The sequence below is a fragment of the Phycodurus eques genome, chromosome 7, assembly GCF_024500275.1.
Source record: "Phycodurus eques isolate BA_2022a chromosome 7, UOR_Pequ_1.1, whole genome shotgun sequence".
NCBI classification, from domain to species: Eukaryota; Metazoa; Chordata; class Actinopteri; order Syngnathiformes; family Syngnathidae; genus Phycodurus; species Phycodurus eques.
The window spans coordinates 16,188,487-16,214,895 of record NC_084531.1 but is presented as its reverse complement, the minus strand read 5'-3'; the positions used below and the strand labels follow the sequence as shown (position 1 = coordinate 16,214,895).

The window sequence follows — 26,409 nt, the reverse complement described above, 5'->3', positions numbered from 1 at the left end:
TAGTATTGAATTTAGTGCAGACATCTTCACCAATGATTAGTCCAAATGTTGTTATTCATACTTTATGTGGATGAATACACCCATGGGTGTTAGTGCAACTGGGTGGTATTAACGTCCCTAACAGCGGCGTGAATGGCCATCTTCTTCTTGGCTCTCACCTGTGTGTACGCGGTAGTGCGTCTCCAACTGGTGTTTGAGGCTGAAGCGCTTCCCGCAGCTGTTGCACTCGTAAGGCTTCTCTCCCGTGTGGATGCGTTTGTGGCCTCTCAGGGTGCCATCGTCTCGGAAGCAGCTCCCGCAGAATTCACACTCGAATGGGTGATCGCCTAAAAATCAAAACAGCACACACACACACAAACAAGAATTCATGTCGTGTCACCACAATGGCCTCCACATCGACGTGGCACATTATCTCGTGAGGGTAGTTTTTTCCTTGGCACGACACGCTGAGTTGTATATGGAGCTGTGTCCGAATAGGCCAAACAGGCACGTGTCGTCGCACGTTGCTAATCTTGTGATACGAGGACACTCCTCTCAGTGGTCCGCTAATGGCTAATAAAAGCCCTCTGGACGTGTGCTGCTTTCGCCTCTATACGTAGTTAATCTATTTCTTTCCTCAGCTGATGCCTTGATTCATCTCCAGTGACCTATGTGCCTCATTATCTCAGTGTCCACAGCAACAGCCAAGGCCCAGCATACATGGCTCTCATCATTACAAGCCAATTCTCCCCCAATATATCCCTCCACCCACCCACCACTGACATTTACAAAATGTTACTTCCAAGCAGAATGACATACAAACAAGATATGCTGTCATGGCTAAAACTACCCTCACTTCTGTCTCTTCACATCAATTATGTATTTCTCCCGTCTAGACATCAAGCCATCCTGACAGCTGAGAGTGTTATTTAAGGTAAGAGAAGAAAGGGGGGGACATCTCCTCTGCAAATATCACTCAGTTTCTCGCGGCACTAAAACTCACCCTAGCTAGAACACACAAGACAAGTCATTTCCATTTGCTTTTACTTCAATATTTATTTGGGTTCCCTCTCTACGCCTCGCATGAACCACACTGGAACTGACAGCCATGCATTTGCACAAGGCCCCGACGGCTGTCTAAGAACCCAAAAACGATGAAATTGCCCAAAATAAGCACCGGCCATAGCAGTACAGTGCTGTCACAGCAGAGGTGAGTCATCTGATGCAGAAGCAGGCCAGGAGATGATGCGTGCTAATCAATTAATGGAACAAATTGAGTCATATACAAAGAATACGTGCAGCTGCCTGTGTGTCAGAACCCACTGTTGACTCAATGTCCACAAATGCTGCCTTTACAAAAGTCCTTTTTATGGGGAGGTGTTTAGAGTTCATGTTTATAGAAGTGAAACTTAAAAGTCAGTGGTAAAGTGTGGAGTTCAACCACCATTTTGGGGTGAAAATTATGTCTCAAAAAGTCAGAACAAAAACATCTTTTTTTTTTTTTTCTTTCGCCACCATAGAAGGGTACCAATGATGTCACACAGGAAATGTATTAATGATAACCATGGAATGGGAAATGCGGCTTTGCTCAATGCAATATAAGTAATACAATCATTAAATTATTGTAAATAGTATGCAGCTGAAAACACGATGCGTAGCAACTTCTTCCAAGGGTGAGTAGTTTTTATTACATAGTGGTTCGTTTCTCCTTATACTTGGCAGATAAGAATGATATATGTTGTCTAAACATTGCTCGTAGAGTCAATAGTTTTTACACTTTACAATATTTCCTACGGGAAAATTGTATTGGAGTTAAGAGTCATGGAGCGAATTGTGTCGGACTTGTCCAACTGCTGTGGTGGCGTAGAACTGCGCTGCATCTTCTTGAGAGCAGTGTCTAATATTTTGGTTACGTTATTTAGCCACACAAGAGGGTCTTTCGACATGCACTTCCTGTACAGGCAGCAGTGAAAGTGTAGAGGAGGAGGCGTCTCTTCTTACCCGAGTGCGAGCGCAAGTGTCTTTTGAGTGTGGTGTGGCTGGGGAATGGGCGCTCGCAGTGGCTGCAGATGTAGCTGTGCATGCCTGCGTGGACCTCCATGTGCTGCTGCAGGGCCTTCTGGGTCTGGAAGCGCTTTGCACACAGCAGACAGAACACCGCCATGTCAGTCCCTGGAGGAGGCAAAAAAGGAGAGACGGAGGCGCGCGGTTATTTCCGTACGGTGCACAGACATGAGGCCTTAAGTGGGGAAACTGGGTCACTTCAACTTTGTCTGAGTCCTCAGAGGGAAAAGCTTCTTTCAAAGAGCAAGTGTCTCTACCTAAACTAACTCTCCTAAAAGCCCGCAGGCGCTTTCAGCTTTGAGCCTTTTGTACGTTCTATTTTCAACCATGAAAGTCATTGTTTTCCTGAAGAATTTCCCACCCAACGTAGCGCATGCCAATCACACAATCAATGGCTCCTTCCTGCTATGTTAGATGTGTAATTATTCTCTTCATTCCCCATCAGGAGTCAGCCGCAGCATGTGAAGTCCTCTGTGCTGAAAGAGCGGCTGATAGTGGCTCCGCCTTAAATGATGCCTACACCGTGCGCCCTGTGCAGAATGTTAAGTAGTGATATCAAGCCATTAAAGGCAGGACTGCAGGAAAAAACACAATCCAGTTTAATCCTGTGTGTGACCCGGCATCTCTCTGGGGCTGCTTTCCTGTTGCGCCGTGTGTGGCGAGGAATACAGATTGGGAGCTGCCGGCAGGCTCGTTTAAGTCAAAATGGCTACTAGACGTGTATCCTTTGGCTGTCATAATACAGTATGCCACTTGATCTACGGGCGATGAACGCCGCCACTTCAAATCCACTCTGGCAGTTCGCACCGACATGAAATCATATGTGTGGTAATGCTGAGGAGCCGGCTAATCTGCGGCTTTACAGACAAAAATGTGCCTCTCGAGACAGTGAGGCATTCATAGGAGATCATGAGGGTCCTTATTTGTCTTGTCTGCTCAGGTTTCAGATCCTCTCCCAATGCTAGGAGCGCCCATCGCTCCTGACTGAGATTCAATCAGACATCTCCAGCGGAGGATCATTAGTAAACACAGGACTGTGCCAGCACTTCATTGGAATTCAAGTGGGGTTGCTGTGTCACATTTAAAATGCAGTCTGATGAGGACCACTAAATCAAATCATTTGTTACTGTTATTGAAGTGCCTTGAGGCAACTGGCAATTAAATTGGAATTAACGCAGGGAAAAGGGATGCAGGGCGCTATACTAAGAGGAAAGAGTGTCAGAAAGCCCGCTTTTGGGTTCAATCAAGTTAACGGACAAGAGACAAAGAAACAAATCAAGCCAGCAAACATTGACCGTGCATTGTTTTCCTTAATCTTGCTCTAACAAATGCATTTTTTGAGGACCTTGCACAAATAGACACACAGTTGGAAAGATGGATGACTGCTTGTTTTGTGTGTGTTTTTGTTTGTTTTTGTTGTTGTTGTTGTGAAAAATTCCCTGTAAAAACCCTAATAGAGGTGGATCATTCGTAATCATTAACAGCAAGAGGACGGGATGAAAGGCATTCCCTGGTCTTAACAATCCTGCAGGGAGGCCATCCACTGGAATGAACTGCACCTGTTGGAGGCTTTGGGGCTGTGGGCTGCACAAAGAGCACACAATGAGGTTCAGGCCCTCATTGTCCGAGCCCATTAGTCATAGGCTGCGCATACACCTCCCACCCCCCCACCCCGCTTCACCCACTGTCTTTATGCTGTCACCTGATGACCAGGGCCCTTTCTCACCCACAGATCACAATATTTGAGTTGAAAGACAACAGACCCATCCCTCTCAATGCCTCTGTACCCTCCCTGCTTTTAATCCTTCCACTGTTTATCCACATTTACTTTCTGCATGACTCATATGTTATGCACGGAGCCCAGGATAGAGATCCGTCTGCAGCCCCCTGGTAACATTTGAACATTTGATCTGTTGAGATCGGTTTCTTAATATTTGCTTCATCCAGCAGGGGGTGTGCTTTCTGTTTCTATGTGTTCAAGACTGGTCAGCAGAGACCAGCTGAATGACACATAATCCGCATACAGTATTTAAATACTTCAAAGCCACTTTAATTATCATCCATCCACACGCTTGGCTAAAAATGTTTTTTTTTTTTTTGTGATGGTGCCGTGTGCTCAGACAGTTTGACATTTTTGTGTGGCAAAATAAAATCCTGTCTCAAGGATGTCGCTCTTGAAATCTGGTGAAGGCAGCCTTCACTTTATTCTATACGGAGAATAAAAATGTTTACACCAAAGTCAACTTTCCCAGGTAGGCAGGGAGGCATTGTATATTGTAATGTATCCACAGCTGCGTTTTGTCGCGCTGCGCTCTGTTTACTTCCCAAACAAAAAGGATTTGAGTTTTTCTCGTAAGCTTTGAGTAAGTAAGTGCAAAGGAGCTTCTTTTCGCCGAAAATAAGCCCAAAAGTTGGCTGTCATTACCCCCTGCGTTCTCACCCTTAACCAGACAATTGGCTCGGAATTTGGGTTTTAAGGCATAGTATGACCCCATGACCCATGGCCCTCAATGGGGTCAATAGCATATAACCAGTAGTATTCCTTTAAGGCCGCAGTTGACTGAGCTTTGTCTCGTCAGGAATGGCCAGAATGATTTACTTGCAAGCTTATACCCAGCAGGAACGTGCACGCATTTAACAGCATGCGTTACACTGCACAAGCTGGTTAATAATTTAGGATAGACCGAGGTAGGGATGCTATTTCGGCACATCCTCCGCCAGGCCGACGTACCGATCACGTGACCAGAGGCCGTCTTGGTGCATCTGGCTCCGAGAGTCGGCATAGGCTCTCACGCTGCCTAAAAGAGACAAAACCACGTGTCTAGGCAACCAGATAGGATCACGCTCCTTGTTGGGGTGAAGTGTTGGAGCTAATCCCTTCATTCACAAATAAGCGCAGCCTGTTTCTTTTCACACCGCAAACAAAAGTTTTCCCACCCCAAGGATCTGGGAGTAAACCCCACTGCAAATTAAACAAGAGATTGTATTCATTGACTGCCCGGCTGCTGTATTTCTTCTTTTTTGTCTAGTCTTCGCAGTTACGAGGTCTGAGTTTTGCCTTATTTAATTTTGAATTAAAAACAAAAGCACTGCAAAATTGTTCACCCTTTAGCTCAATCATTGGATGATGATGATGATGATGATCAAATTACAGTTGAACTTCCAAAGTTGAATGCCTCAGCTCAGTGTTCGATCAAAAAAGAAAAACTCCATAAGTGAGTTTTGCTCTTTTTCTTTGGCTCTTTTTTTATACCACAGAAGGATACCAGTGATTACAAAGGGGAAAATCATGATAATTAGAGAACAGAAATTTAAATTTAGGTGCCTTGCTGTTCAGCATGAGCTACATAATTATTAATTACATAATTTAATTTGATCAAACAAATGCTAATAGGTGAACGCATGAAAATAACTTGAACAAGGGTGAGTGCTTCTACTTTACTGTAGTTTTACTAAACAGCGCGATGGCCCAGTGCTTAGCATGTCTGCCTCACAATTCTGAGGTTTGGAGTTTAAATCTAAGCCTTTGTATATTCTCTTTGCCACATGTCAAGCGATTGAGCACTGCACATTTACCGACGCACTGCAACAGAAAATCCGTGATTCTGTATCAGGCTTAGAGTGGCATCATAATATATCCTGTATTATTTTTTTATCGACCCGCGAAAACATGGCACAATTAGACTGCCCTCGAGTAGCTCAGCAACAGAGACTCTCCGCGCTTTGCTTTCTAACCACAGGTTAGAAAGCAAAGCTTTCTAACCACAGGTTCATAAGAAATTCTAAATGGAGTTAAGTGTTATTGTTAAACAGTATAGTATACATACGCTATATATTGCCAAAATGCCGATTCACTCACCTGCTTTGACTCCAATACAGAGGTGGGAACAAGTCATTGCTTTGCAAGTCACAAGTAAGTCTCAAGTCTTCGTCCTCGAGTCCCGAGTCAAGTCCCAAGTCGAGACATGCGTGGCCCGAGTCAAGTCCTTTTGAGTCATTTTACCAAGAAAATAAAAATATTTTAAAATATATAATATTTAGATTTGGGCGGCATGGTGGACGACTGGTTAGAGTGTCAGCCTCACAGTTCTGAGGACCCGGGTTCAATCCCCGGCCTCGCCTGTGTGGAGTTTGCATGCCTGCGTGGGTTTTCTCCGGGCACTCCGGTTTCCTCCCACATCCCAAAAACATGCATTAATTGGAGACTCTAAAATTGCCCGTAGGTGTGACTGTGAGTGCGAATAGTTGTTTGTTTGTATGTACCCTCCGATTGGCTGGCAACCAGTTCAGGGTGTACCCCGCCTCCTGCCCGATGACAGCTGGGATAGGCTTCAGCACGCCCGCGACCCTAGTGAGGAGAAGCGGCTCAGAAAATGGATGGATGGATGAATATTTAGATTTAATTAATGTGTACAGTATATATTGTATAATGCATTCATAAATTTAATATATTTTAAAATCCACATTTATTTATCAAAACACATTTAATAAACAAGTGCATTGAACCTTTATTAAAAAAACTAGGCGGCTGCTTTTTTTCAGCAATAGGGTCTTGCATGGTGAACGTGCATACAGGCCATGGCGATGGAGTGCATTACTCACCGTTTTCCTTGTGACAACAGTACCTACTAATACCAGGTGTTTTTGAAGCTCTCCACAGGCTCTCTCTCTCTCTCTCTCTCTCTCTCTCTCTCTCTCTCTCTCTCTCTCTCTCTCTCTCTCTCTCTCTCTCTCTCTCTCTCTCTCTCTCTCTCTCTCTCTCTCTCTCTCTCTCTCTCTCTCTCTCTATATATATATAATATATACAGTGGTTACGAAAAGTATTGAGAACCCCTTAAATTTTTCACTCTTTGTTATATTGCAGCCATTTGCTAAAATCATTTTTCATTATTTTTTTCCCTCATTAATGTACACACAGTATCCCATATTGACAGAAAAAAAACGGAATTGTTGAAATTCTTGCAGATTTATTAAAAAAGAAAATGAAATCTGAAATCACACAGCCATAAGTATTCAGACCCTTTGCTCAGTATTTAGTAGAAGCACCCTTTTGAGCTAATACAGCCATGAGCCATTCCTTTTTGGGAATGATGCAACAAGTTTTTCACACCTGGATTTGGGGATCATCTGCCATTCCTCCTTGCAGATCCTCTCCAGTTCTGTCAGGTTGGATGGTGAATGTTGGTGGACAGCCATTTTCAGGTCTCTCCAGAGATGCTCAATTGGGTTTAAGTCAGGGCTCTGGCTGGGCCATTCAAGAACAGTCCCAGAGTTGTTCTGAAGCCACTCCTTCGTTATTTTAACTGTGTGCTTAGGGTCATTAGGGTCTTTTTTGAAGATGAACCTTTGGCCCAGTCTTAGGTTCTGAGCACTCTGGAGAAGGTTTTCGTCCAGGATATCCCTGTACTTGGCCGCATCCATCTAAGGTCTTATATAGACAGGTGTGTGACTTTCCTAATCAAGTCCAATCAGTATAATCAAACACAGGTGGACTCCAATGAAGGTGTAGAACCATCTCAAGGATGATCAGAAGAAATGGACACCACCCGAGTTAAATAGCAGTGTCACAGCAAAGGGTCTGAATACTTATGGCTGTCTTTTTTAATAAATCTGCAAAAATGTCAACAATAAAAACAAATTCTGTCAATATAGGGTACACATTAGGCGGCACGGTGGATGGTGCATGGTAGGTTGATTGACGACTCTAAATTGCCCTTAGGTGTGAATGTGTGCGCGAATGGTTGTTTGTTAATATGTGCCCTGCGATTGGCTGGCGACCAGTTCAGGGTGTTACCCCGCCTCTCGCCCGAAGATAGCTGGGATAGGCTCCAGCACGCCCGCGACCCTAGTGAGGATAAAGCGGTAGAGAAAATGGATGCAATGGATGGATAATATATACAGTATGTGTGTATATGTATTTTTTATGTACTGTAAGTATTGTACTAGTATGGCTTGGCAGTGTGACGGCTGCTGGCCAGCTGAGTCTTGCTCATGCTTAAAACCCGGAAACATATTTTCATATTTTATTTTTGGGCAAAAGCCCATATGTATTTTTGACTGGCTGTTACATCTGCAACGTTGCGACGCTGTTCATCTGCATGAAAGTTCAGTCAGTTTTCAGCTGCAATACTCGAAGACTCAAAATTATTCATAGGTGTGTAAGTGAGTGCGAATTGTTGTTTGTCCAAATGTTGCCTGCGATTGGCTAGTGACCAATCCGGATGCGCCGCCTCGCGCCCAAAGGCATTTGAGATAGGCTCCAGCTCACTCATGACCCTAATGAGGACTGCTGCGATAGAAAATGGTTGGTCGAAATTAAAAAATGGTTTTATTTTTTTTATAAACACACTGGTTCACGTCTCTTTATACTTGAATTGTGTTCAACTTGGAACTAGAGTTCCAATTGAGATCCTAACAAATGACTAACTACAATTGAAAAGGGAAACAAATTGAACAGTTTACAATATTACATCATGCGCACAAGTTTGTGTCGTCATATACCAGAGAGCGGCTCTGTCCCCAGGCTGTGCTCGCTGTGTATGTGAGGTGAAGCCTTTCTGCTCTGTTGAGGCTACACACCTCGCATGACCCCGTGAATGTTCAAGCCACTCTACTGTATGTGCTCATGCACACGGCTCCCTGCCGAGGTGGCCCCTCTACGCGCACACGCTACAGTACCTTAAACAACCCCGGGCTCTCATCAGTCGACTGCTAATCTACCCGACGGAGGAACAACCGACTCAATAATTAATGCAACGAGGGCTTCGTTGCTTCTGTTTTAACCCATTGGTGGAGCAGTTCACTCAGGTCACTGCTCTTCTACCACTACCGCGGTTCCTGGAATGTTTACGGTATTCTCTCCATCTAAATAATTTTCACGTAATATAAATCGTGCGGGCTGCAGGGGGCTTTGTGTATTATCGTAGCGCAAATACATTTTCGGGGCAAGGAGGGCACAGTTCATTCTGTTCAAAGGTGTGTATGAATTACAAGTAGTTATTGAGGGGAAGTTGCAGTGTGATGACAGATACACTGGGGCGAGCTAAAAGGTCTGCGCCTTACAAAGCTAAGGCTGTATATTGAATGGACTCACAGCGCTGTTTAATTACAAGGGCCAGGGCAGAAGGTAATGTCTGTAATGCGTGGACACAGTGCAGCTGCTGTGAGTACACAAAGCCAGCACTCATACGGCCCAAGCCTTGAAGGCAAGGTGGTAACATGGCTGGACAGCATGGTTTCATGCATTGTAGATAGTCCGTTTCGCCACAGATATGATACAGTCTAAAAAAACATCAAGACAACCCCACAGCCCCTTTTTTTTTTTCTTCCACCAGCTCCGATGGAACAAACGCCTTTGTTGTGCGAGCGATTCGGAGACAGATCCATTCTTTTATTTTGGGCTCTGACAAGTAGGTCAGGAGACTATGACAGTGCTGTGTTGAGGAGTAAACACCAGCACATGATGTTGTTTTCCCCTCTCAATGCTGGCACCAAGCACACCATCAGCAATCCTTCCCACCCCTTAGGAAGTCTTCATGTAGCTTTTCTCTAGCCCTGTTCCTTTCCCACAGTTTACCCCCGGTCTTTGAATGCAGCAACCCTCGGCCATTCACCTCTGACATATCAAAACGCCAAAGAGACCTGTGAAAACTAACTTGTCTTGTTACCATGCACAGAGCTCTGAAGTCATATTCCTGAGCAGGAGATTATTGGCTCTGACAAGTGTTAATCCTACTAAGACCAAACTCATATGGCCATACAGCAAACTAAAAGTGCACCAGGCACTGTGTGTTTTTCACCAGTAATATTTACTCAGTGTAACCCCTCCTTCCCCCACGTACACAACCTGAACACCGCTGATTAAATTACCTATAGCTTGTGTCACTCGAAAAAAACAGAACAGGTTCGTGCGTCACGGCGGGCCGAGGTGAGATCATGACAAAATGAGAGAGTAATGCCCTGCTGTACTCTGCTCTTGATACCATGCCAAGCTTGAAACCGAGCTCTGGATGTTTACAACTCGGCGTGACGAGGGTAGAAACTTCTGGGCATGGATGACACCCCTCATTGGCATTAACTATTCATACTGCGTGTGCCACCTGGAGTTACAGGTACATGCCAACACGCCTAAGAGGGCAATCACCTTTCTCTGACAGTGGCATCAAAATGTGTGTGGACACATGTACGGACAATCTGACTGTTCAACTGTTTTGAGGGAAAGGTGATCAGATTCTTCTTTTTTTGCCAAGTATGTCAAAAACACACAAGGAATTTGTCTCCGGTAGATGGAGCCGCTGTAGTACGACAACAGACAGCCATGTGACAGAAAATACTTTGGATACATAAAAACACAGTCCAAAAAGTCACTGAGCAATGAAAGGTTACCGGTAATGTAGTAATTCCGATAAAAAAAATTTGTTTGTTTGTTTGTTTATTTTTTTGGACAATTGTATAAATGACACAGAGTCCTCTAGCAATTTAGAGCGGTTTGAAATGACTAATAGAGCGATAATCTGGTGCAGTGACCATTGTGCAAATGGCGCAGAGACCTCAAGAAATTTAAGCAGTTTAAAGTGACAACGAGTGAGATAATCTGGAGCAGTGTCAATTGTTCAAAGGGTGCAGATACTTCTCAAGACAGTATTGGTCAACAACATATATGCAAATAGTGCAGAGTGGCAAGACTACTACAGTGAGTGCACGAATACTGTATAATCGGCCTGACAGAGATGTGACAACAATCTCAAAACAAATTGGAAGCATTACAATGGAATTGTAAATTATCGTAATTTCTCGTGTAAAATGCACATTTCCCCCCCCCCCCCCCCAAACGAAATCGAGAAAATGAATGACTTTCACATTTTATAAATGTATGCCACCATCTAGAGGTTATAGAAAAGCTGTACACTTTCATTCCAATGCGCCACTGCCCCCTAGAGGCTATGACAAAGTTGTACACTTTCATTCTAGTATGCCACCCAGAGGTCATGAAAAAGGTGTAGCCTACACTTTCATTTCAATATGACAGGGGTACATATGACTGCATATATGTACAATTGTGCTCATAAGTTTACATACCCATGCAGAGTTTGTGAATTATTATTTTTTTAAATACAACTGATGACTGAACAACAACCATCATTAATTTCTTAATGGTTATGTTTTGTGTAATGATAATGCTTTCCTGAAATGTTTGACAGTTTAATTTGAATGCCATTAAAATAAAATGTGTTTCGCCTGGTCCTTCATGTTTTCTTTAAAGAATTGTACAGATCTTACAAATTCTACCTGGGTAATCAAACTTATGAACACAACTGTGTGTTTTCTCATTTACTAACTAAAAGTAGGGCTGTGAATTTCAAAATAAGAGCAAGTAAATAAAAATAAAGTATTATGTGTTCAAATACAGTGCTTAACTTAAGAATAATTATTTGAAAAAGCTAACAAAATACAGATAATACTTCATGTTTTGATCATATGGGTAAAACCAAACGCTAAAAAAGCAAATTATACATAGGTTGCAGGGTTTTCCAGAATTTTGAGATCAACTTTGGGGGTGCGCATTATGCACGATAAATTACGGTAACTATTTAAGAAGTTAATGGCAAGAAGGGAGAAGCTGTTGGAATGTCTGCTCGATTTAGTTTGCGTTGTTCGATAGCGCCTACCTGAGGCAAGGATCTGGAGTGTCCAAAAGGAATTTGCATGCGCTTGTCTTCGTTCTGGCAACGTGCATGTCCTCAAGCGTGGGTAGTGGGGGGGTACCGAAAATAATTTCAGCATTTATGATTGTGTGTTGCAGTCGAAGTTTGTCCTTTTTTGTGGCAGCACCAAACAGGACTGATTCAATGACTGCTGCGCAGAGCTGCAGAGCTGCCTGCGTTGTATCGCAGTGGTCTTGAATGTCGTTTTCCCTGGTAGCAGTCAATGTGCTGATTGTATTTAGGGAGTTTGTGGTTGAGTTTAGCTTTGTTAAAGTCCCCAAGAATAATGAGGGTTTAATCTAGGTACTTTTGTTAAAGTTCGTTTTCTTGTTCAGCGAGTGTCAGCAGTGCGGCATTCCTGTTAGCTTGAAGAGGAATGTAGACACCCGCGAGTATGAAAGTGAAGTGTGAACTCGCTCAGCGAGTAGAATGACTTACAGTTCAAAAACAGCGACTCCAAGTGACATTTGGATTCATTTGACTCATTCACCAAATTAGGCACAAATAAAACAAGTTAAGGTTGAGAATCAGGTTAGCAGCAGGTTTAAGGAAGCCAAATTGGAGCTTAAGACCCCTTTTAGGCTCCTTTGATCACTAAATAGAACCTATAAGACACGAGAGTATACAGTAGACTCATTATGTCCAAATATTTCAAGAAATTCAGTATTACCGGTAATTTTTTTATGTTCTCTATGAAGTATGTTTTTTTTCGTAACAGTGATTGCCACTTGCAGGTAGCAGCATTTATTAAATCTAACTTTATCTACACTACACAAATTTCATAACCCTCCTGCTATTTTGTTTCCCAGAAAGAGCAATAAAGGTCAAGGGTCAATTTGGTCTGGGCCCATAAGTGTCAGAAACATTCCCAATAAATATTGTTTATATCGCATCAATAGCTCAACTTGTGAAATGAACCATTCCAAAGGACATTATAAATGTACATTACACCAAGCAGAAGTTTCACACTGAAAAACTACTTTAACATTGTTTTAAATTTTAAATGAGTTAATTTGACCCGCAACATAACAGGTGTTAAGATATTATCTTTCTTGTTAGATGATTCAACACAATGTAAAAAAAAAAAAAAAAAAAAAAGTAATGACATATAAGGCCTTCATTTTGGAAAAATCAACTTTTAAGACTTTTTAAGGCTCTGCACACACCCCGAATTTACCAACTTCCTCCAATAGGTAGGGTAACAATATCATTAGAATACGTTTGTATTTTGCTAATGCTTGTAGGAAATGCAGTTTTTATGTGGGTTGGTCCACATTATGAGACCTTGAAAATAAAACTGAACAGCTGGTAAGACTAGCTAATGAACGGCATGTACAAGTTAAACACAAGTGCAATCACTTGGAACTTGAACATTATGTAGCTGTGTTATTAACCGGACACCCAGACTTTGGCCTCGCGCGGATGTAGGCCTTATCTAATCTTGTTGCACGTCTTCAGAATCGCGGTCTATTAGAATCTGAATCAACAACACCTCTGCTGGCTGGACAAAGTCAATCAACAATTAATAATTTTGCACAATCAATAAATCAACTAATGCGGCCATCCATAATTTCAAGCATTGAACAGTGTTGATGCTAGTGCTAACACAAGATAGCCTACTTTCCAAACCACCAAAGTACATGATCCGGGGTTCTATTTTTTGACTTCATTACAAGCCAGTGTACCACTGAAATGATTGAAGCTTTTATTTCTAGGATACAATTACTACACGCTGTTGCCTTCACAGAAACAAACAGCGTTCAGCTGCCTCTGCATATTTCACATGATGTTTTGATGAGTATCAGGTTAGCTAGCACACTGATAGTGAGTTATGTCACCTGGATTTGCTGCTAGCTCCTTGTCCCAGTGGTTTGTAAAGACAACATGACAAATAAGAATCAGACAGCTTAAAGAAAACACCATTGTGCTTCTTGAGTTGATTTGCCTCCAGGAGAATTTGGCTTTCGATGTTGTTGCTTTAGCGTGACTTTTAATTGCGGTGGATGCTGTATTTAGAACCTTTTTGGGGAAGCACTTGATACCCTTCAGAAATTATACATAGAATGAGAATGAACCTTAGTTTCAGGCTGTACTGAACCCACTGTGATGTCTTGAGTCCACCAAGTAGTGCACTTCATTTTAGGTCACCGTGGTACAGTTATCCCAGACTTTGGTTTGTTTGGGTGCGTAGGTGCAATTACAGCTTCTCCCTAACGTGACATCATAGTAGCACGACAGGTGTGAGATTCGTAACATGGAAGTGACCAATCTATGTCGAGCAGTCAATTTACAGGAGTATGTTGAGATCCCCTCTACATAATCATATCATACTACCGCAACTGGTACCAGCAATGAAAGGGTGCTGATAAATGCAATGACACTGGTCAGACATTTTGGGATCCTTTCCAATCAAAAGGCTCCAAAAATTCATGGCAACTAATAGATAGAAGGTGTGACAATAAAAAAAAAACAAGACTGGGAACCACGTTCATAACTGAACCCAATTGACTTGCTGCCCATGTCACAGTATGAGGAAAATGTGCTAATACAGTGTCTAGGCTATACATGTATGACATGGCATGAAAATAAAATTATATTTGCAGTATATATTTGTCTATAATAATTGTATTTAATATTCTCTACTGCTCAATATTTAGAATTCATTAAAAATAAAAACCCTCTTTTTGTCATCTATGATTCCACTGCTTTTACTGATGTTTTAGGTTTTTGCCGTGGTATCGCTTCGATATCGTATTGAGGTACTTTGTGTGTTATAGTATCGAAGTTAGAATTTGGGAATTTACTTCCTACAACCAACCAGGAAGTAACCAGCAGTGTGTAATGGATTATATTTCTTCTGTGACAGCAGTGTTCTACCTAAAAGCCTGAAAACGAAGCACAGAACGAGAAAAGTGAACTACAGTGAGCTCCCTACTGATTTTTTTAAAATAGTTTTTTGTTTTTTTTGGGAGAACCGAACTAACAACTATTCTCTGAAAAACTTACCTATTCGCACCAAGCCAAGTACTTTTGTGCTCCTTCCCTAACACCCTCCAATGACTAGCTCCTTCTAAGGAAGAGGCCAATACTCCAAAAGAAACATCTGTGGTCTGTCGAACTGTTTGGCCATAATGAGCATTGTTACGTTTTGAGTAAAAAGAAGGAAGCTAGCAAGCCTGAAAACACCATCCCAAATTTGTAATACGGTGGTGGCAGCCTCATGATGTGCGGTTGTTTTGGTGCAGGAGGGACTGGTGCACTTCACAAAATAGATGGCAACATGATGTGGAAATAGTGAAGCAACATCTCAAGTCATCAGCCAGGAAGTTAAAGCTTGGGCAACAAATGGATCTTCCAAATAGACAATGACCTAAACTTATTGCGAAGTGGCAACAAAGGACAACAAAGTCAATGTTTTAGAGTGGCCATCACAAAGCCCTGATGTCAATGAAGATTTATGGGTAGACCTAAAAAAGCATGTGTGAACACAAAATTGTGGATCTTGTTGTTGACCCGTGATAGTAAAATAAACACGGTGAGGTTGAAGTATGTGTGGCACTGTAATGTCAAGTGTTGCGAAGCTGTGGTTTGTGTGCAAGTGGCACGTGGTAGATCTGGATACTGAGAGATATTAGAGGCCGACATGTGAGAGGGCCTCCCACCTCCCTCTCAATAAATTATGGAGCATCATGACAGGAACAGTTGAAATCGGACAGCATGACAAGCAAAATTCAGTCGCAAAGTCATGGGAGTAATGTGTGTGTGTGTGTGTGTGTGTGTGTGTGTGCGTGTAAGGTACCCGTGTGTGTTAGCCGGTGGGCATCCAGCGCCTCCTCTGAAGAGAAGGTGGCTCCGCACTGATCGCACACCAGAGCCTCGGCAGGCGCTGCAGACACATTTTAAAAAGACATCGTTGTGGTCAACACAAAGCATGTGTGTGGTTTAGCACAGTGAGTCACATCTTCATCTCTTTTTCCCCCCCCCCCCCCCCCCCTTTTTTTTGCTGTACACTTGGTGCTTTTCAGCTGCTCGCACAGCACAGAAGCACAAATCGGACCAACAAAAGTGGCAGACAGGGTGTACGGCCCTTCTTGCTGACAGAACGAGCCAAGAGTTTTATTTACCATGCCCCTGTTATCAGCTTGTGAACAGCGAGCAGCCTGTCTGCTTGAGAGGCCACAGAAGGACTGGGTGTTCTCTCTACAGCAGACGCTTACCGCCTGCGGCACGTCCCTTTTATCGGGTAGAAGAAAAAGAAGGAAAAAAAACAAAAAAACAACAACACTTGGAGTCAACACCCCAAATCCCTTCACATGCACTGTAACTACACTTACCAGTTCACCTATGCAACACCCTTATCTGTTGCAATAAAAGAGACGAGGGTGCGTTTGCCTTGCCAAAAATGCTTCTGCCTTTTGTCCACTCACACTGCATCTACACACACACAGCCATGGCAATACACAGTCGAAGTCGAACCCTCTAGCTCAGTGAGCATTAACACATATTTTTTCTTTTTCCGTAGTATTTTTGGGATGTCACCACATCAGGGTACCAGTGAGGAAAAGTGTGATGATATCCATAGAACTGGAAATTGAACCTACTGCAACATGCAAACGGGCCAAATATAGTGGAACCTCAATGGTCAAACACCCCATAAGTGATACGATTTGGAAGTCAACCCAAACGATAAGGACGAACATGCTGCAAAAGTCAAAAACATTTTGGGTTTGCTAAATGTGTTTGCTCTTTAAAATAAAAAATTAAATTAAAAAAAAAAACTGTACAGAAATTGCAATTCTTCTTGGCTTTTAACAGATATTACCAGTAGGGGTTGAACGACCAGGTTTTTGTAGTCGACAATAAGGTTATGATGGATTAATTACGTTATTATTTTACTTAGTTTGTCAACTTGCGGTGCACATTTTTGCCTCCAAACACAAGCTCAAAAAAAATAACCAAAAAAAAAACCGCCTAATTCATGTAACACACCCGCAGGGTGGCAACTCGCTTCAGTATATTTTAATAATAGTATATAATTAAACCAAATGAAGACTTGCCAATGCTTTGCAAAAATGTATCGTAGCAAACGTGCAATTGTGTTATGTGGATTGTTGCAAGAGTTTTATCAGCTCCGACTGAGACCACAAAGGTGTCTTGAGTGTGATTTGTGATTGCATGGGTGAGTTGGGGGGTTAGGCGACTGGTAGGAGGTAGAAGAGCTTACTGTGTGTCGGCAGGATGAAGGCTTAAGCGCAATACTAGTTGTTGGTGACATTAAGTGTTTACAAGAATTGTACATTATTTTATTATTATTATTATTTTAATTGTAACAATTTATTTACAATAATTGGAGTTTGGGGTATATTTAAGGTTTGAACCAGCAATTCTCAAACTTTTTAACCCAAGTACCACCTCAAAAATACATAAAATTCAAATTAAAAAGAAGTACCACCATCATGGCAAATATTAAAGAGCAGTAATGTGGTAGGCCTCCAAAAATGTTCATCAAAAAAGAAGCAGCCATTTTATTCATTACAAAGTATATTATTGTAAGCCACTGTAACATTATGCAGTTTGAATATTAACACTGCGCCTAAATAAGGGAAAATAAAAAAAACTGTACTTAATGACATATTTATGTATTGCACATAAGTTGTATTGAATACAGTTTTTCGCAATTGCTACAACACATTTCTTAAAACATCCACCCATTTTCTCAGAACAAACATTCACTACTACATTCACAAAACCCCGAACTTTTCTGTCACAATCTGTCACCTCAAAACCTGTTAAACTGTGTTCAAAACCAATTTGTTCAGCTAATACACTCAGCAAATATAAATATATTCATCACAGAGCATTCATTGGACACGACATAAAATAATTTAGGACACAGCATCCAGGGCATGTACTGCATATAATCTTTATTGTAAATACATTCAGCAAAAAAATTCTGATAGTCAAAGTGATATCTACATTTAACACTTTCATAACAAACAAACAAAAAAAAAAGAAAATCACATTACTGACTAGTCAAAGTCACTGTGATTCAGTCTCCAACATGTTGTCTTTCTGAGGGGTCCGGCCAGAGGACTTCACATCCACATCAAAGATAATATTTCAGCCACTTTCTGCTGGATTAACTAGTCGACTTGCATTATGTTGAAGGACAATGTGAAAATGCTTCTTGTTGTTGAGAGGAAAGAGCAGTTCTTCCAACCTCATTTGGTCCTCTTTCAATTCGACAAAGAGGAAAATGCATCTGAAAACATATTCAGACAGTAAAAATAGTAATGTAATGAGCATTACAGTACTTCCAATGTAGTATTCTGTGTGTCAAATGTTGGAAAACAAGAAACATTTACCTGTTCTCTTCTCTGAATGTCCTGATGAGGTTGGGCCCAGAGAATCTGCTCTAATTGGGTTGGACACGGTCTTGCTTCTGTCATTTTCATCCCACAAATAAGGACATGGTGTACAATAGTTGCCCAAATTTAATCAGTGATGATAGTTTTTGGTCTTCCTCTGCCTCTTCCTCCTTTTCCACCACCTCTCATATGGACTCCTCAGCCACTGTATGTTTCTGTCCATTGTAGATGGAAACACATGCCACTTGTGCACTCTGAAATGAATTTTAGGCTGCCCAGTTGGTCTGGTCATACCATGAGAAACTTGTGTTCAATTTTCAGTTGTGTGTAAAAGATGACAATGGTGTTAGTTGTTCACATTGTGCAGCCAGTGCTTACAATTTTGCAACACAAGTGTATCACAGTCTGAAGTGTCATTAGTGATTGAGAATGTGTCTAAGGATTTGTAAAAAATAAAAACAAGTTTTGCAAACCGGGTCTAAGTACCTGAACAGTGTTTAAGGTTTGGCCAAAAGAGTGTTTGATTTGAAAAATTAGTTTAGGCTACTAAGAATTTGGTTCAGAGAAATGGTTTAGTGTTTTAGCAATTGTGAAAATCTAAATGTTTGCAACAAACAGTTCTTGCTTCAGTTGTTGAACTTTTTGTGCAGTACAAGACATTTACATTTAATCTGTCTTTAAACATGTTGTGTACCTAAAAAGTAAAAAAAATAATAAAAAAAATAAAAAATACGGTAGTGTTTGCATCACTCCAACTTAAGCTTCATTCTAATGTTTTAAATGTAATTCTCAACATTTTTATGAGAGGGCGTCCTTTAGTGGCAAGGGCTTGGTCATTGACATCTGCGAATAGAGAGCCCTAACTGTACAGTACTGATATTTGACATAACAACAAATTCAAGTCAACGTCCACCAGTATCACAGAACGGATTGTGTTCCAATTTGGAGGTTCCGCTCTGTGCCCACAGACACATACACACGCACAGCTCTTTGGATGTGGGTTGGCTCTCACAGACATGTAAATCGGTTGCAGATCCATACTGGCCCTGGGCTCATTCACTGATCTATTTTCTGCTCAGCTGGCTTTAAATGAAGTTAAAATGACTCATTAAAACACCCACAAGCTTTGGGAACTCAGAACGCCGCAGCCCTAAATGTGGTCCTCTTTCAACTCTGTGCACGCACGCGCGCGCGCACACACACACACGCACACAATACATGGTGCCACCATTGCCGAAACAAAACAACACAAAAAAAAGCTCCCCTCTGTTCATCTTTTATAGTTTGCACACACGAGCGGCACTACAGCAGCTGGAGATCCTAATGTTGTGTGACGCCGTCCAGTGGTTGTGTTGTGCTGTGCTGTGTGCGATCCGTGTGATAAGGGAAAGGCACGAAGAAAGAACATAGTGCATTGTCTTGTGCAGTCAAAGGCACGGAGTGTGCTCTCATCCATAAACCATCAAACCGTCTCCAGACACGGCTGCAATCGTCCTCCATCAAAACACTTTGTCTGGCATACCAAAATAAGAGCCGGCGTCGAGCTGCATACCAAATCAGCCCATTAGAGCGGCGGAGCGCTCGCTCCTTAGCAACCGGCGGGATCTGAGGCTTCTCTACCCAAATACTCAGCGACACAGAAATGAGATCCGCATCCTTTTTGTTTGTTTTTCATGTCGCGTTACGGCGTCGGAAAACTCTCAGGTTAAAGGTGCTGCAAACAAAGCATGTCGTGTGCATGTGTGTGCGGATGACAATAAAAGAGACGACTCAGGGGAAGTTTAAAGATCCTCTCTCAGCTGGCAGCAGGATGCTAACATGCAAGGAAACAATGTCTGTGCACAGTTAAGCTTTGTGTTTTAGTTGCATTTTTAGTCCCTGATTATATAGACCCCCCCCCCCCCCCCCCACACACACACACACACTTTATCATCACCCAATCCCTCCCTTCAGCTCCTCGCTCTCTATTTTGGATAAAGTAGCTGGGGTAGCAGTCAGGTCTGATTAAGTCTGCATTTGGGTACAGTGTGTTCCTGGACACACATCTGCGAGCGAGCCATCACACACGCATTCGGAACACTGGCAGAACACCCAGGCCTGCCGGCAGCGAGCTGATGATGTCATCACTCAGGAAAAAAAGGGGGCAGAGCTGGCAAGAGGCCCAAAACCACGGAAGGGACTCAGCTTGGGAGGTGGGGGGATGGATTGAGAGGTAAAGGAGGCGTAATCCGGGCAGGAGGAGGAGGGGGGATGGGGGAACAGGTGCAGCTGAAAGGCCGAGCGTAAGCGCTATGTCAGAGTTAAGTTTTTTTTTCTTTTCTAGAAAACTTATCCTCAGCTTTTTGCTCTATTTTGTTCTCTCTCTGAACTAAATGGCGCCAAAGCCATGCTGAATGGGAGAGTAGTAATTGGTGTCAATGAAGTAAAGTCCAACCGGACCGAAATGCTTGCGGACCAAGGTCAATTTTCCCATTTAAATGAAGAATTACTGTAAATCCCTGCTATTCGCTGCGGATAGGGACAGAACCCTGTCGTGAGTAGCAAAAATCTGCGAGTAATTGACTGAAAAGTTTTATAACTACCAAAAGAGACCACAAGATGACAGCAAAGAACAACTTTTGTCTAAATAGAGCTCCTCGGCTCACTTCATCCTTATTTCATTGGCATCAAGAGGCCAGAAGATGGTGGTTCCTCAACTTACTTCAACATAGTTCCTTGGCACCAAAATTCCACAAGATGGTGGCAAAACATATTTTTTTAAATAAACCTCCTCAACTCACTTCAACATACAACCCCAATTCCAATGAAGTTGGGACGTTGTGTTAAACAAATAAAAACAGAATACAATGATTTGCAAATCATGTTTGACATGTATTTAATCGAAGAGAATACAAAGACAAGATATTTAATGTTCAAATTGATAAACTTTGTTTTATGTAAATAATCATTAACTTCGAATTTTATGGCTGCAACACATTTCAAAAAAGCTGGGGGACGGTCATGTTTACCACTGTTACATCACCTTTTCTTTTAACAACATTCAATAAACGCTTGGGAACTGAGGACACTAATTGTTGAAGCTTTGGAGGTGGAATTCTTTCCCATTCTTGCTTGATGTACAGCTTCAGCAGTTCCACAGTCTGGGGTCTCCGTTGTCATATTTTACGCTTCATAATGCACCACACATTTTCAATGGGAGACGGGTCTGGACTGCAGGCAGGCCAGTCTAGTACCCACACTCTTTTACTATGAAGCCAAGCTCTTGTAACACGTGCAGAATGTAGTTTGGCATTGTCTTGCTGAAATAAGCAGAGGCGTCCATGGAAAAGACGTTGCTTGGATGGCAGCATGTTTCTCCAAAACCTGTATGTACCTTTCAGCATTAATGTTGCCTTCACAGATGTAAGTTACCCATGCCATTGGCACTAACACAGCCCCATACCATCACAGATGCTGGCTTTTGAACTTCGTGTGCATAAAAGTATGAATGGTAGTTTTCCTCTTTGGCCCGGAGGACACGACGTCCACAATTTCCAAAAACAATTTGAAATGTAGACTCGTCGGACCACAGAACACTTTTCCACTTTGCATCAGTCCATCTTAGATGAGCTCGGGCCCAGAGAAGCGAGCGGCATTTCTGGGTGTTGTTGATAAATGGCTTTTGCTTTCCATAGTAGAGTTTGAAGTTGCACTTACAGATGTAGTGCCAAACTGTATTTACTGACATTTGTTTTCTGAAGTGTTCCTGAGCCCATGTGGTGATATCCTTTACACAATGATGTCGCTTTTTGATGCAGTGCCGCCTAAGGGATCGATAGTCACAGGCATTCAATGTTGGATTTCGGCCTTGCTGCTTACTAGAAGAGATTTCTCCAGATTCTCTGAACCTTTTGATGATATGATGGACCGTAGATGATGAAATCCCTAAATTCCTTGCAATTGTACGTTGAGGAACATTGTCCTTAAACTGTTCGACCATTTTCTCACGCATCCATCTTTATTTGTGAATGACTGAGCAATTCAGGGAAGCTTATTTTATACCCAATCACGGCACCCACCTGTTCCCAATTAGTTGGTTCACCTGTGGGATGTTCCAAGCAGGAATTTGTTGAGCATTCGTCAACTTTCTCAGTCTTTTTTGCCAGCTGTCCCAGCTTTTTTGGAACGTGTTGCAGCCATAAAATTCTAAGTGAATGATTATTTGCTAAAAACAATCAGGTTTATCAGTTTGAACGTTAAATATCTCGTCTTTGTAGTGTACTCAATTAAATGTAAGTTGAACATGATTTTCAAATTATTGTATTCTGTTTTTATTTATGTTTAACACAATGTCCCAACTTCATTGGAATTGGGGTTGTAGTTCCTTGGCACGAAGATGCCACTAGATTAGATCCATCCATTTTCTGGAGCCTATCCCAGCTATCTTTGGACAAGAGGCGAGGTACACCCTGAGCTGGTCGCCAGCCAATCGCAGGGCACATAGAAACAAACAACCATTCACACACACACACATTCACACAAACGGGCAATTTCGAGTATCCAATTAACCTACCACGCAAGTTTTTGGGATGTGGGAGGAAATTGGTGTACCCGGAGAAAACCCACGCAGGCACGGGGAGAACATGCAAACTCCACACAGGCGGGGCCGGGATTTGAACCCCAGTCCTCAGAACTGCGAGACAGATGTGCTAATCAGTTGACCCACCATGCTGCCCACTAGATGACAGCAAAGCTCAATATTTTTTCTCATGAGGCTCCTCAACTGACTACAACATAGTTCCTTGGCACCAAGAAGCCAGAAGATGGGAGCAAAGCACTCATTTTGTAAGCTCCCAGGCCAATGATCTCCATTGACACACCAAGCTTCCCTTCCTCTTTCTCTACCCTTCCCACCTCATCACCAACCATGTATGTTATGAACCCGTTTGTCTTTCTCGGCTGTTGTTGTGCCAATTTTTCTCTCGTTTCTTCCCTCTATCCAGTTTTCTCTGTAGCTACCCTCTGTCCATGAACTTCTGTTGTGAATCAGCGCAATATAAATAAAATTAACATGACTCCTCAATTCACTCTAACATAGTTCAAGGGTACTTAAATAAAACAAGAAGGCAGCAAATCAATACTTTTATTGCTTTGGCCTCAGCACGAAAAAAGAAAAGATGTTTAGAGTTTTTCAACTCAATAGTTTTTCACCAAATAACTGTGGATATTCTATATACCCCTTAAATTTTTCACTCTTTGTTATATTGCAGCAATTTGCAAAAATAATTTGTTCATTTGTTCCCCTCATTAATATACACACCCCCTGCTGGAAGCCGTCACCTTAGTGGTGGAGGGGAGGGGTTTATTTGTGTGTGTATATATATATATATATATATATATATACACACAAATATAAGGAGGTTCATTGTAATCCGTTTGAACACCATTGGTGCTAGTTTCGTGAGCATGTCTATGGCGTTTTACATTAGTTAGAATTTAGCAGACTTTTTTAAGGCCAAGTTATGCGGTTTGGTTAAATGCACAAAGTACAATTATCTTTGTTTTATGTTTTACAGTTATCTTTCACTGGGAGTGGCAATTAACAGCTTGAAGCAAGCACACTTTTTTGAAGAGCTGTTTGCTATCTGCCAAACAGCACATGGCATTCTCAGGGAGGGCAGAATATAACATCATGGTTAGAAAAAAAGATCACCTGTAAGTCCAATTTTTTTCTCGTTTATACGAATAAAAAAACGGACCGAGGGACAGCTCATAACTTGAAAAACGTTTACGTACCTGTGTGAGACAACATGTGCATCCGCAGCCGCATGCTGTCCTGGAAGTGTTTGCCACAGAATTCACAGCCGTGGCCCTTCTCACTGTCATGCAGCCTCCTGTGGGAGAGGGGGAAAAAAGACGACGCACAAAGGCAAGCGCATTAGTAAGTGTTTTGTTTAGGCGTCTTTTTCCCCATCCTCTTCCCAAATGCCATTGTGCTTTCTTCACAAGGGGAGTTATATCTTTTTTTTTTTTTTTTTTTTAATTCCGGCAAGAGTCTGGCCCAAATGAATGCAGCATCATTAGTCTGAGAGAGTTTGTGAATCACAAAACGCATGGATGCGGCGAGCACACAGACAATGGGATATCTGGCTAATTTCAGAGTGCAGACGTACGCGTGCCTCCACCCGCCAGCGCTGCAAGACACTGGCCGCACATGTGCACGGTGCACACACACACACACACACACACACACCCACCCACACACACACACACATTTCCTCATGTAGCCACGATGAAAAGAGAGAAAAGACGACTCGCCAAAGCCGAGCCGCCAGCGAAAACCATCATATCCTATCACACACATCTGAGCATGCAAGGCATCTGTACGCTCATCCTCACATCACCCCGGCCTCCAAAAGGAGGCCATTGTAAAACTGTGGGCAGAAATAAAATACACAAAACAAAAAACACATTCATCAGATTGATTAATTTTGCTACTCCTAAAACGGTACTCTACTGTCCAAAAGATCATTAACTGACTAACAGATATGATACGGTTTTAAAAAGATGTTACTTACGAAACCCCGGCAGTTCAAAGCATGAACAAAAGTCTGTTGTTTTTGCTGTCATTTTATAATGCAACTGTACCGGAAACATCAATTTGAGTGAAGCTAAAAGGGGGCAATCCCTTAGTTTATTTAAAGTCAAACTTTTACAACTTGATTAGAAGTTTCCTTCCTACTACCTGTATTATGTATTATTATAACATCAACCTAACATAGAAACTAATGATAGTTTATTTTATTTATTTTATTATAAATGAAAAAGACCTGAGAAAATGGCATTTTACTCTGAAACCCAATAAAAAAAAGACTTAATTGGCATAATAGACATTTAATCGATTATAAATGTTTGGTAGATTGATGCAAAACAGAGTGCACTACTTGGCAGCAACCAGCAGAGGTGCTGTCGATTCCGTTTTAACTAGTTTGTCGCAGAGAACAACAGGAATCAGACTCAAGTTGGGCAACATCCATACAGAATTATTGTGCTCAACACAAAACTGGTATTGAAACAGGAGTTCGAAACATTACATTAAAATAAAAAAAAAAAAAAATAAAAGGCGTCCGGATGGCATCCGGATCAGATGCCCCAGCCACCTCATCTGGCTACTCTCGATGTGGAGGAGCAGCGACTCTACTCTCAGATCTTCCCGGATGACCGAGCTTCTCACCCTATCTCTAAGGGAGAGCCCGGACACCCTGCGGAGGAAACTCATTTCGGCCGCCTGTATCCGGGATCTTGTTCTTCCGGTCACGACCGCCACCTCGTGACCATAGGTGAGGGTAGGAACGTAGATCGACCGGTAAATCGAGAGCTTCGCCTCTCAGCTTAGCTCTTTCTGTACTACAACAGACCGATACAAAGTCCTCATCACTGCAGACGCTGCACCGATCCGCCTGTCGATCTCCCGTTCCATTCTTCCCTCACTCGTGAACAAGACCCCAAGATACTTGAACTCCTCCACTTGGGGCAGGATTTCATCCCCGACCCGGAGAGGGCATGCCACCCTTTTCCGACTGAGGACCATGGTTTCAGATTTGGAGGTGCTGATTCTCATCCCAGCCGCTTCACACTCGGCTGAGAACTGCTCCAGTGAGAGTTGGAGATTACGGATTAATGAAGCCAACAGAACCACATCATCTGCAAAAAGCAGAGATGCAATACTGTGGCCACCAAACCGGACCCCCTCTACGCCTCGGCTGCACCTAGAAATTCTGTCCATAAAAGTTATGAACAGAATCGGTGACAAAGGGCAGCCTTGGCGGAGTCCAACCCTCACCGGAAACGAGTCAGACTTACTGCCGTAATACGTTTGGGCCTGCCACGTCGGACTGGCATCTTCCCCCACCACCGGAGCCAACTCAGCACCAAGTGGTGATCAGTTGACAGCTCTGCCCCTCTCTCCACCCGAGTGTCCAAGACATTCGGCCGCAAGTCGATCATCGAGTGCACGTGTGGACACCCTTATCTTATGCTTGAACATGGTGTTCGTTATGGACAATCCGTGATAAGCACAGAAGTCCAATAACAGAACACCGCACGGGTTCTGATCGGGGGGGGGGGGGGGGGGGAGTGCGTTCCTCCCAATCACACCCTTCCAGGTCTCACCGTCATTGCCCACGTGAGCATTGAAGTCCCCCAGCAGGACGATGGAGTGCCCAGCGGGAGCGCTCTCTAGCACCCCCCTCCAACGACTCCAAAAAGGGTGGGTACTCTGAACTGCTGTTTGGTGCATAGGCACAAACAACAGT

General features: G+C 42.6%; 1 protein-coding gene across 1 annotated transcript in view; it reads right to left on the bottom strand.

Moving 5' to 3' along the window:
- The window catches only part of zbtb16b (zinc finger and BTB domain containing 16b), a 38,280-nt gene that overhangs the window by 4,187 nt on the left and 7,684 nt on the right, over nucleotides 1-26,409 (bottom strand). Inside the window, exons 3-6 of the mRNA XM_061681872.1 lie at nucleotides 23,891-23,988; nucleotides 15,547-15,633; nucleotides 1,981-2,151; nucleotides 159-326 (exon numbers count right to left, since the gene is read on the bottom strand). Of these exons, the coding sequence (XP_061537856.1) occupies nucleotides 159-326; nucleotides 1,981-2,151; nucleotides 15,547-15,633; nucleotides 23,891-23,988 (524 nt within the window). The remainder of the gene's footprint in view (nucleotides 1-158; nucleotides 327-1,980; nucleotides 2,152-15,546; nucleotides 15,634-23,890; nucleotides 23,989-26,409) is intronic.